The sequence below is a fragment of the Cynocephalus volans genome, chromosome 2 (genome assembly GCF_027409185.1).
Source record: "Cynocephalus volans isolate mCynVol1 chromosome 2, mCynVol1.pri, whole genome shotgun sequence".
Lineage (NCBI taxonomy): Eukaryota > Metazoa > Chordata > Mammalia > Dermoptera > Cynocephalidae > Cynocephalus > Cynocephalus volans.
Genome location: NC_084461.1, coordinates 56,004,905 through 56,017,810, shown reverse-complemented (window position 1 = coordinate 56,017,810; position 12,906 = coordinate 56,004,905). Strand labels below are relative to the sequence as shown.

At 36.2% G+C, this 12,906-nt stretch overlaps 1 protein-coding gene across 1 annotated transcript in view; it reads left to right on the top strand.

Annotated features, from left to right (window-relative positions):
• SGTB (small glutamine rich tetratricopeptide repeat co-chaperone beta) overlaps positions 1-11,540 on the top strand; it is a 41,372-nt gene extending 29,832 nt beyond the window's left edge. The window contains exons 7-11 of the mRNA XM_063086009.1: positions 3,756-3,894; positions 3,997-4,059; positions 7,558-7,595; positions 7,837-7,920; positions 9,469-11,540. Of these exons, the coding sequence (XP_062942079.1) occupies positions 3,756-3,894; positions 3,997-4,059; positions 7,558-7,595; positions 7,837-7,920; positions 9,469-9,580 (436 nt within the window). The 3' untranslated portion in view covers positions 9,581-11,540. The remainder of the gene's footprint in view (positions 1-3,755; positions 3,895-3,996; positions 4,060-7,557; positions 7,596-7,836; positions 7,921-9,468) is intronic.
• Positions 11,541-12,906: the final 1,366 nt, after the last annotated feature.

The window sequence follows — 12,906 nt, the reverse complement described above, 5'->3', positions numbered from 1 at the left end:
CATTCCACTCTCTGATGTGACTCTTGCACACCTCTTCCTCTCCCTTGAGATTTCCACTACCTGCTCCATGGTGACTCTCAGCTGATGATATTGTGTTCCACTATAATTGAGAAAATAGATCCATTTTGATGAAAAGCAATTCATCTTACTTCCAAATCCAGTAGTCTACCTGCATTTGCATCTACATAGACTGCTCTTCTTCCTGTTAAAACGGAAGGGTTCTTACTTGTATATCAGACCATTGACTCCACTAATGCTTTAAGATCTCATCCCTTTTATCTTCTCCAAAACTTCAAACTTGTAATTTTCCCCTTTATTTTATACCACACTAGTTTTCCCATTTCTAATAGATGACAATGGTTGGCATGCGAAAAGGTCATAAAAAATCATCCACTGAACTATCCTTTTACCCAGTGTTCCCCACCAGCTGCCATCTCATTTCAGTTTATCTTTCTTTGCAAAGCCCCTGATAGTCGTCTCTACTTGCTGTCTCATCTTCATCATCTCTCATTCTCTCTTCTGCTTACTCCAGTAGGGCCTTTGTCTCTATCACTGTGATGGTTAATTTTATTTATCAATTTGACTGGGCCAAGGGATGCCCAAATAGCTGATGAAATGTTATTTCTAGGTGTGTCTGTGAAGGTGTCTCTGGAAGGGATTAGCATTTAAATCTGTAGGCTGAATAAAGATCACTTCACCAATGTGGGTGGGCATCATCCAATCCTTTGATTGCTCAAATAGATCAAAAAGGTGAAAGGAGGGTGAATTCACTCTCTTCTTAAGCTGGGGCATCTGCCTTCTATTTCCTTTGACCTTGGCATTCCTGGTTTGGACTTGGGCCTGGACCTACACCATTGGCTTCCGTGGTTCTCAGATCTTCTGGTTTGGATTTGAACTACACTAGTTTTTCTGTGCCTCCACCTTGCTGACAGCAGATGTTGAACCTCTCAGCCTCCATAATTGTGTGAGCTAATTCCTCATAATCTCTTTCTATATATCTCTATACACTGTTGGTTCTGTTTCTCTGAAGAACCCTGATTAATACTCTACTGAGATAGCTCTATTTGAGGTCACCAGTTTTCCATATTTGACCAAGGCCAGTGTTCAGTTCTGTATCCTCATCCTACCTGGTCTTTTAGAGTTTGATGCAATTAACTTATTTTCTAAATACTTTATCTTTTAAGATTCTGTGACACCACACTTGATGCTCTTTTCCAGTCTCCCTTGCTGGTTCTTCCTCCTCTATTACTTCTAAACAATGGTGTGCTTTTGGGCTTTATCCTCTGCTGCTGCTGTTTTTCTATTCTCTCTTCTGATTTCTTCTTGCACTGTGCTTTTAAATTCCATCTGCAGTTGATACTCATTATTAGTGACTCTGTATTTCTGACTTGCTAAAATTTATTTGTAATCCCCAAATCAGTATTTCTGGTGCTTTTGTGGTCATTCATGGATATGCACAAGTGGAAAAAAATTTTGAGTCTCTTGATGTGCATTATCTCAGCTGAGGTGAATATGATGCTCTGCCTTGTTTTTTTGTTCTTTTAAAATTTTTTTTGCCTTCTTGTTTTTAACTCTCATGCTGAAACGGTTAGTCCTACATTTTTGTATTTTTGTGCCTTCTGTTTGTGATTTTGCTGTTTATAATGGGCACCAAGTAAAGGCTGAAGTGTTGTCTATTGTTCCTAAACACAAGAAGGCTGTGATGTGTTTTATGGAGAAAATACATGTGTGAGATAAGCTTCACACAGGCATCAGTTAGTGCTGTTGGCCATGAGTTCAGTGCTAATGAATCAACAATTTATTTTCAATAAGGTTTCTTTAAACAGAAACACACGTAAAACAATTTTATGTATTGATTGGTTGATGAAATGTGACCAGAAGTTCACAGGAACCTAACTCTGTATTTTCCCTAAGATCAATCATTCAGTATTTGCTAATTCAGTGTTCATGATGACTTTCTAGACCATAGTTACTGTGAATGAGAATCAACTGTGCATGTTGTTGGATCTCTTAAATTGTATGTCTGAACTCCTATATTCATATATTCAACTACTTCTCATCTCCATGTTTGGATATTTAATTGGCATTTTAAACTTAACATCCCACAAACTAAAGTCTTGTTTGCATCATAAATCTTTCCCATCTCAGTAAATTGTACCATTATTTATCTACCCAGACCTCAGGACAAAAGCCTAGGAGTCAACCTTCATTCTTATTATACCTGGCACATCTAACCTATCAACACATCCTGTCAATTTTAGTTTCATGTATACCTTGAATCACGTGTTGATTGCTATCTTGCTTATAGCCCTAGTCCAAACTACCATCTCTTACCTAGGCTACTACAATAACTTCCTAACTAGTCTCTCTGCCTCCATTCCACTCCCTGCCCATGTCAATCCTCTCATGTCACTCCACTGCAAACAAAATAAAATCCAAACTCCAAACAGTGGTGCTATATGATCTGGCATCTGACTGCTCTCTGACATCATCTCTTCACACTTTGTTTTCTGTGCTCCCTTCTCATCAGCCTTTGTCCTGTACCTTAAGCATACCAAGCTTGCATTTTTCTCAGGGCCTTTGTGTTTACTGATGCTTGTATTTAGAATGCTTCTCTCCTGATTTTCATATGACTGCTTTCTTTACATTATTCAGGTCTTTTCAATGTGGCCACTTTTGAGCAGCTCCCTATTCATTCTCTTTAATATTGCCCTTTTTATTTGCATGTTTGTTGCCTGTTTTCCCAAGGTAGAATGAAATTTTCTTAAAGTCAGGAACTTTATCTTTTTGATTGTGGAATCCTCAGTATCTAAAATACTGTCTCATATATGGTAGAGTTTCAGTAAATATTTATGGACTGACTGTTGATTAACTAGGGACTCTGCTGATGTATCTTTCATGGTTGATTGGCAGAACTAATTAGATTGTGAGAATTTTTCTGTAGTTAGGTACTGTGTTTTATCCAGATCAGAAGTCTGTGAGGTAAATCAGAAAGAACTGGAGTAATTTAAGACAAACCTAGAACAAACAAAAAAACCCCAATACTATTTCTCTATATATACCATTATTGTTTAGTTCTGAAGTAATTTTCCAATAAATAAATTACTAGGTGGAGATAAACATTAAAATTTCATAACTAACTCTTTCACTTGTGCCTGGGATGATAATTTATTTGAGGTGTAAAGGATGCTAATTTTATCTATTTAACAACTAAAGTATCTTATTTGGGAATAGACATCTGATACCCCATAGCTTTTTTTTTTTTAAACTGGCAAATTGATATTTATTGTTCCTCAAAGTCTGTGTTAGGAAGAAGAAAGAAGGTGGGACATTCTGAAGCACAAATATAGTCGAGTCCTTGCAAGTGGTGTTAGCATCATGGATTTATTTATATGACCACAGGATATTTAGTTGTCTCCCATCTTTATGGAGCTCACTTTCGGCATTCATTATAAAGCAAATTAGTTCACATATTAGGTTTAAAAAATGGAAGGGCAGGCAAGGTTCATCTCTAAGCATTACTCATGATCCACATAGGACAATCAAGGTTGTTAGCAGGCAGAATGGAGAAAGTTTAGACTTACAGAATCTTGGAATTAGAGGGAATATTAATGATACTCCTGTGTAAACCTTAGTACAGTGAATAAATTTAGTTTACTCTGGATTATAACTGAACATCAAGACAGACATTTGACCATGTTTGTGATGTCCTGATGTTCTTTAATCATGTATCTCATACTCCGTATTCCCTTCAGGCTGGCCCTCACTGCCATGAATAAATTTGAAGAAGCAGTAACAAGTTATCAAAAGGCACTAGATCTTGATCCTGAAAATGATTCCTATAAGTCAAATCTGAAAATAGCAGAACAGAAGTTAAGAGAGGTATCCAGTCCTGTAAGTTGTTAATGCCAAATGAGTGAAATGTTTTGTCATTCACAATTTATTGTAATTAAATTGTAGCTGTTGGAACGTTTCTCAGATATAATTGTTTTACAGATAGGAACTGGATTGAGCTTTGACATGGCTAGCTTGATAAATAATCCAGCCTTCATTAGTATGGTGAGTATATTTCCTTTTCTGCTCTACTGGCTCTGTTTTCCACAGAGCTATATGAGTATAGTTCTAGAACTTTTTAGAAACAAAAGGGAGCTTTTATGGTGGTGGTGGTATGGAGTGTCGACATAAGGTTATGGCAGAGGTTCTTAACCTGTCGAGGTTCATGCACCTCTTTGTGGGAAAGCCATGGGTGGACTTCAGGAAGCCCATGGATTCCCCAAAATTGTATATACAAATTTGTGTACATGTGGATATGTGTGTTTTTCTAGGGAAAGAACCATATTTTTCATTAGATTGGCACCAGGGTCTGAAAATATATGAAAGGTTAAAAACCACTCTCTTGCATGCAAGTAGCCCTAGGAAGACACCTAACAACTTAGGTCTCAGGATTTTGGCTATAGTGGTTCACTCAGCTTGCCCCTTAGCCTTGTCTGCCTTCTTTTCCAAAGAGTTTCTTTCAGCTTTTAATTGTAAGTCTCATATTTATGTACTGTATTCTTGAAACCAACAATATAACTTATATATCTTTTTGAAAACATACATGCTCTGGTTCAATATGTGGTAACTTTGCTTTAGGGGTCTAGGATGTTATCTGGGCATATAAGCTCTTTGAGTGACTTTATACTTTCGATGAGAACTATTCACCATATTCTATGCCCTTGGAAGGCAGGAATCAGTTCTTATTCATCTTTGTTTCCTTCAAAAAATGTCTTGCATCCATTAAATCTTCAGTTGAATTGAAATGCACAGATGATACATTACCAATGAGGTTAAGAAGTCTTGAGCAATTGGTGGGTTCTCCCTACCACCCATCAAATTTAAGTCGACTTTCCTACCTATGAGAGTACTTCAAAAAGTTCATGGAAAAATACAATTAAAAGATAATATTAATCTTTCCGTGAACTTTTTGAAGTACCCTCATCCATGCTAGCAAATGTGGGGGTTTTTTTTGTAGGTTTTGAGACATTTTTTAACATGGTTACCCATTTCCAGGACTCAGGTTATGCTATTGTAATAGGATGTGAAAATGGAAATCTTTTAGTTTCAGATTTGGCTTAGACTCTAAGCTGCTATGAACTAAAATAAGGTATGAGACCACCATGTAGGTAGGAGCTGTAAAAGGTGGGGGGTTTAAAACATTTTTTGTGACTCTTTAAAAAGGGTCAGGTTGACAGACATTACAAGAGGATTTTTGGAGAGAGCTATTGCAGTTCCAGAGCCCTGTTCCATGTGTGAAGGAAGTAGGGAGGCCTGCTCTCATCTCAAGCCCACCGAGAAAAGGCTTTTCTCATCCACTCAAAGAGCTTTTCGGCTGGCTGGTTAGCTCAGTTAGTTTGAGCACTGCCTTGTAACACCAACGTCAAGGGTTTGGTTCCCTGTACTAGCCAGAGGCCAAAAAAAAAAAAAGAAAAAGATTTCTATCTGGCCTTCAGTTGGGAAGCCAGTGGACTGGTGCTTGACTTGCCAGCTAAAGAAGCCAGTGACAGAATTAGCTATGTGGTTTGGGCAGTTAATGTAAATGACGGTAGCAGTGGGGCAGAGGTGTATTTCCTATGGACAAGGTTTATAAGACAGTGTGTCTATATATGCCCAAGAGGGCTTCCTGGACAGGACACCAACACAGAGAATCTCTGCAGGACTCCTAAGAATCTGAGACCAAAGGGACAGTCATAGCATCCATCCAGAGAATAAATTACCCTTTTCAGAGAACAGATGAGAAATCCTCAGAGGTGTGGAGATGTGACAAGTATCTGAACAACCTCAGAAAGTGCTCCATGACAGAACAAGAGAAGTTTTATATACCTTGCAAACCCAATGTGCACCAATGCAAAACCAGTAAGACAGTACCAGTCATCAAACAGATGCTTTCCTGCTCCCTTTACCTCTCTTCCCTCCATGTAATTCTGACTCTGGAGGGCCAGAACTCTTGGTCATCAAGGTAGAGGAAGAGGAATAGAAGCACCATAGGAAAAAGAACAACCAATCATGCCCCACTTTTTTACTACAACTGGCTAATGTGTAGCAGGTCCATGGTGGGAAAGGGAAAGTTTTATGTATTTGGTTATTACACTGAGACACTGATTACTGAACTGAAGGACTTCTTAAAAGTGACAAGAAAAGTCATAGAACCTGTTCTAAATTTGTTCTAGGTCCTAGATTCTAGCAGAAGGGGAAGAACTACTTTTGCAGCACTAGTTTAAAGGGATTCTGAAACAAATGCCTTATGTTTACAGCTCATAAATCGTGTTTTTCCTGTGTAATGCCCATAGTACTCATAGGTTGGCTCAGAGGCACCAGTCCTGACTGAGACTTGTGAGCCAGTCAAACAGTTGTTATTTTTCATAATAAAAGCAAGTGGTGGTTTTTCCTGACAACTCATTTAATGTTCAATGAATAAAAATTAACTACTGCCTACACAGATTTAGGCTGAATTCAAATTTAACATGAATATTGTTGACAGTATCAATTTCAGGCAAAAAAAATATATACTATTATGTTTTCAAAATAGAAAGTTTAAAAAGTGTGTATGTGTATAAATATACCCTGTCGCACTTTAGGCATGGGAAAGATTGCAACTACCGTGCCCCTACTCACTGGGAAGATAGACTTGAATAACAATTCCTTGAAGACAAAGGCCCAGGTCCAGATGGTGCTTACTAGCTGGTCCCAAGTGGCTGCTGGATGTGACTTGGCAAGGAAGACAGCAAAAACAACTGCATTGTGTACAGTAAACGTGCTGTGCAGGAAGATCTACACTATTCCTCATATTCCTACCATATTTGCTCATGCACAAAGAAACCCCCAAAAGTTTTCAGAGAAAGGCACCCATAACTTATAAATTCTATTATGTGCACTACTCAACTGTCAAGAATTTCAACACTACTGGATTTGAATTCATTATAAAATTTGTATTAAGCAATGTGGCTATGTGTAGATACTGTGTTAATGTCTAAACATTGAGATCTAGGCAATAACACGTGATGCTGAAATGGGTCAATTATTTCGCTTTTTGGAATTTTTCTGACCAATTGCGTTCCAGTTATGAAAAAAAAAATTCAGGAAGCATCATATGAGATTTTCTAATTATTTAGTAAAAATAAAAGTTAATGACCAAAACCAACCAACCAAACAAAAACCCAAAAAACTACCAGGCCCCATGGAGCAAAGTCACATCTCTTAAGAATACTCTTTTGAAGTGGTCCCTCTCAAGTGTAGTTTCTATTTTTCCTTTTGGTTTAATTGATCTGATCAGTAGTAGTAAGTAAACTGCTGTCAATATCCTTCGTTTATAGTGTTGTTTGTAATCACTTTATCCTTGCTATGTCTTTAATGCTGTTTTTTCCAGTACCTCTTTTTCACATTCCCATTTATTTTGTACAGCATACTAAAATTTTAGCAAATGTTATTACAGACATGGTTTAGCTTTCATTAAAAAAAATCTTTGTTAAAGACCCTAAATATTAACTGCCATTAATGAGAGATGCTATTTTTCAATTCCAGGCAGCAAGTTTAATGCAGAACCCTCAAGTTCAACAGTTGTAAGTATACAGAAAGAGCTTATTACATTTTTTCCCTTCTACTTGCTGGGCTCCTAATTTGAGCACATCATCTCAAAAATGATAAAACTGCCCTGAATGCCAGTCAGTTGGAACTTAAAGCCATGCATATTTGGCCTAACCTTTTACATAACACGGGTATATTTAACTGACTTTTCCTTGGCCAGTTATCCTTGTTAGGAATATATGCCAATCCCAGTGATAAATCTCTTGCATAATCTAGAATGTCAGGAATGATGACCAATGCCATTGGGGGACCTGCTGCTGGAGTTGGGGGCCTAACTGACCTGTCCAGCCTCATCCAAGCGTAAGTGTTATTTGAAACAGAAATAGTAAAAATGTATTTTATGTTTTACAGTTTGTCCCTGAGATAGGGAACCTGGGCTTTGTTTTTCAATTTTTATCTTTTACTGTTAGTATCGTTGGCCTCCTTAAAGTTATTAAATCTGAAAGAAGTTTATAAATTAGAATCACCTTTCAGACTGAAGGGCAGGAACCCAGTAGGGTCCTGGAGTAGACCTGGGTCATCTCTCTAGCTCTGTAGCTTGAGAAAACCAATCATGTGTATTCAATATGCTTTTTTTTAAAGGAATCTTCAAGTAACAGCAGAGTTTTGGTTTTCTTTCTTTCTTTTTTTTTTGGTACCACCTTAATAAGGCAGGTGATTGACAGATATTAGTGGAAAAAGAGTAGGTAACTTACATCCCTATTCAATAGCTAGAGAAAGCGATGTGACTTTTTAAGGGTGTCAAAGCATCCATGGCAGAGCTAGGTCCACATTACTCTTTTGCTCTGCAGCCTAATTCTTCATTACTTTATTGTTTGTCAGTATGAAATTAGGGTCCTCAGTTTCTTAAGTGGGGATATCAATACTCTCATCTTTATTTACAGAGGGCCCTAAAGATTGGTAACCTGGTATTTTTGAGGTCACAGAAACAGTAAACATCTTATGTTCAAATATATTACGATCTCATATATAAAGCAATTAACTCTCTATTTTCCTTCCCATTTAAGATCTAAGAAAAAGTTTTTTGGCAGACTCAGGGATGTAGAAGTAAATAAAATATCTTCTTAAAATAGGTATTTATTTAGGTACAAATATATATTTTAAAATCACATGTTACATATATTTATGTTCAGACAATTTAGGAAACTTTTAAAAAAACTTCTTCAGTGCCATCACTTAGAAGAACTCAATTGCATCTTCTCATTACTTGAGCATATTACCTTCACTTCCATCCAAATTGCTTAAGATACTTTGCTTTTTGAATCTAGGTCTGATGCTGTCACTGGAAATTTGCTGTTTGTACCATTTGCTGTTTGTGATCACCATGTAACCTCTTAGAATATTTTTAGACTGATAGTTAAGTGGCACGATTATAGTGATGTCTAACACTTGCACTTGAGGGTCATACATTCAGGAATTTGTGTTAAACTTTTTTGTACTTTTGAAAATCAGTTGTTAAGTGACCTATATAATCATCCCGAACTGGGTGTTACACCCTATCACATGAAAGATTAAGACGATATACAAGCATCATATTTGAGCACATATAAGCATTTACTTCTTAGCCCTTTGCTTATTTGTGATTAAGTACCAGAGGGGTAGATTTCACCCAACTCAGGCACAGATCTTTTAGCTTGGGTGTTTTGTTTCATATAAAGAATACTGCACTATAATAATGGTATACGGAGGCATTGGTAAACTTGAACATACTATAGCCATGGTTCCAAAACCTGTTTTTATAGAAAAAGTTCCCTGTGGGTAGTCCCCACATCTTCTGAAGTTCTTTCTGCATGGATATTGTGTGACTGGCAATTCCCTAATTCACATTTCTTTCACTCTTTACTACAGGGGACAGCAGTTTGCTCAGCAGATACAACAACAAAATCCTGAACTTATAGAGCAACTACGAAATCACATCCGGAGCAGATCTTTCAGCAGCAGCACTGAAGAACATTCCTGATTTGCAAATGGTTTATGGCTCTGAAGTATTCACTGTAGATAGTGGCCAAACAAAACAAAACAAAACACCACACCTGATGTTTGAAAATAATGGAGAAAAGCCTCTTGTGTATATTCTTAAAGAATAAATCTGTTTAGATAATAGGTTTATCACAAACAGACTTGAACATAACATGACTCCTTTGGAAATGAATAATCAGTAGCCTTGTTAAGTGCCAATACAGTACTTGGACAAGGTGCCATTTCCAAAGTTTTATCGTCATAACTGTATATTAGACTTAATAGCAGAGTATATTTATTGAACAGTGGAGCTGTTTATTGGTGAGTTCTTTAGCTCCAAATTCCCTTAAGCAAATTTTTTTGAGAGGAGAGATAACCAACAAGAAAGGTTTCCCATGCTGGTTTAGAAGAAATATACTTGCCACTGAGCAGCATGTCATGAGAGAGGAAATTTGTTATCTAGGTTTAGCTTTGAAAATTGCTATCAGTAATGAATATTATAACATAGTACCAATACTGTCTTTAATGCTGCTTGTCTGATGAGTGACAGGGATTCTGAAGAGCTGGTGGAAAGCAGCATTTGGAGCAAGGGATGTTTTGAAAAGAAAAAAATGGATAATGTGTGAATGTATAGAAAGCGAAGGTAGGATGCTCAGGTTTTCTGCATAGTTCTTAACTAATCTTGTCTGTGGTTTGGTATTGATAACATTAGCATGGCCAATTATGCTAAGTACATAATAAAATACTTAAAAAAATCCTTAATGGCACTGGTTAGGTCAGTGATATAACTGTTTGACTTAATTATCACAATTTCCCTGTTGGTAATCTTACCTTGGAAACTATAACATATATCTATATTTAAGTAAGCCAATGGCTTGGCCCTAAGTTAAGGATTTTCTAAGTGGCGTTTAGTTATGTACCCATAAACATTGATTTAAAAAAAAAAATTCAGTAATTATTTGATGGATAACAAAAAGCATCTATCACCAACATTGCTTGTTTATGTAATGCTCTGCTATAATTTGGCTTGCCATGCCAATCTTATGCTTAACTTTAATTTGATGCAATTTAAATATAGCAGGAAGCAAAATATTTTATTATGAAATAAATGCCATATTAGTTAGTGGAGAGAAGTGGCATTAGCTATTAATGGCATGGCTCTAACTACAGTAATGGATGAGACAGTTCTAATTCCAAGTGTAATTTCTTTTTTGTTTATTAATCATGAAAATGGTGAAGTGGGGCTGACATGTAATGTTTTCACAAGTGATGTGAGGGAAAACTGAAAAAGAAAGTAATATAAAGTTAAATCAGTAATAATGGTGATGATGAGGGATGTACTATAACTATTCTCAAGACTATTTGGTATCATGAAGTTTAAAAACTAACTTTTTCTTTCTTTCTCTTTGTGACATTAGGACAAGGGTTCTATAATTTCACTGTAAGAATCACCTGGGGAATTCATTAAAAGTGCAGATTCGGGATGGCCAGTTAGCTCACTTGGGAAAGTGTGGTCCTGATAACACCAAAGTCAAGAGTTCAGATCCCTGCACAGGGCCAGCCACCATAAAAACCCCAAAACAAACAAATGCACATTCAGGGCCATGCCTTCAATTTTGATTTAGTAGGTCCTATAATAAAGCCTATGAATTGCCATTTTAAGCAGTATACAAGGTAGTTCTGATGTAGGTCCAAGGATTCTAATTTACAGCAACACTAGGTTATAGGTTTCTCCTCAATTAGACCAGCAAATACCTAAGCATCTGGGCTCAGACTAAAATAAAGGCCTATATGAACCTAGACCTCTGGTCAGAGAAGAACAGGACTTATATCTTCATCCTCTGAAATTAAATCTGCTATACTCCATCTAAACTAACTTAATTTTTCATGAAGTTAGACAAGTGTTATACAGAATGAAGTACTGCTACCAATCATATAAAATTTATGACTGTGATTTAAAGAAAAAGCAAACAATCCTTAATTAAAAATTAGTTACGCTTATTCAGTGTTAAATAAGTTAAAATTTCTAGCAAAACTATCTTAATACATTAAAAATACTTTCAGATCAATAAAATTGAAAATCCTCTAGCTGACAGACTAGGAAAATAGAGAGAAAATACAAATTAACAGTATCAGAAATGAAAGAGGGGATACACTACAGACCCTGTAGACATTAAAAGAGTAATTTGAAAACACTACGACCAACTGTAGGTGTATATATTTAACAACTCAGATAAAACAGACAAATTCCTTATAAAATACAAACCACCAAAGCTCACTGAAGAAATAGATAACCTGAATAGACCTGTATTTATCGAGGAAATTGAATTTGTAGCTAAAAACCTTCCAGAAAAGAAAAAAACTACAGGCCCAGATGACTTCAATGGTGAATTCTACTAAACACTTAAGGGAGAAATAATATCAGTCTACAGTCTCTTCCAGAAAATAGAAGAGGAAAACACTTCCCAACTCATTTTATTTGGCCAGCATTACCCTGATAAAATCAGACAGACATCATTAAGAAAAACACTTTAAAGCAATGTCTTCATGTGCTAATATCTGTAATTAGCCATTTTTTTTTACATGAAATAATGGGAATTGGTCTATTTCTTCCATTTCACTTTTTAGTTTGTTTCATTGCTAATATACCACCAATAACAAATTCAATCTAGAAGACTTCTGTCCACTTACCTGGATTTCCATTCTATTCAAGCTGTTCTTGCTCTTCAGGTACCTTGATCACTTTGGAATCATTACATTGAAAGCTATTTCAAGAAAGTTTTTTATATGGTTGGATTTTGCTAGCTACTCTTAAAATTATAAGGAATGCCCCATATATTTTCTTGCTTGTCTGGAAAATACAGACACTATCTAGAGAAACAAGAGGTCATTAAAGTAAATCTTTACATACATTCTACTTAGGAATGCTTGACTTCCATTAACTACATTTCATTGTGTAGCTGTAGTTGGTACAATGCTATGTAAAACTGAACATGTCTTTTTTATGCAGATGACATTTTCATTTACTGTATCAAATTATCTAATTTTTATAATACAGTTTAAACAGATCCTTTCTAAGATGGCATTATCTAACTTTTACTTCAAAGTATGAAGAATATGTGTTTAGGTTATTTCTATAAACAGAAGAGACTTTGTATTTAAATCAAAGTATATATCAAATTCCAAGTGACCATTATACATTACTTCTTAAATCTGAGGTCTGGCTGGTTAGCTCAGCTCAGTTGGTTAGAGCACAGTGTGATAACACCAAGGTTAAGGTTTCAGATCCCCATACCTGCCAGCCACCAAAAAGAAAAAAGAAAAGCC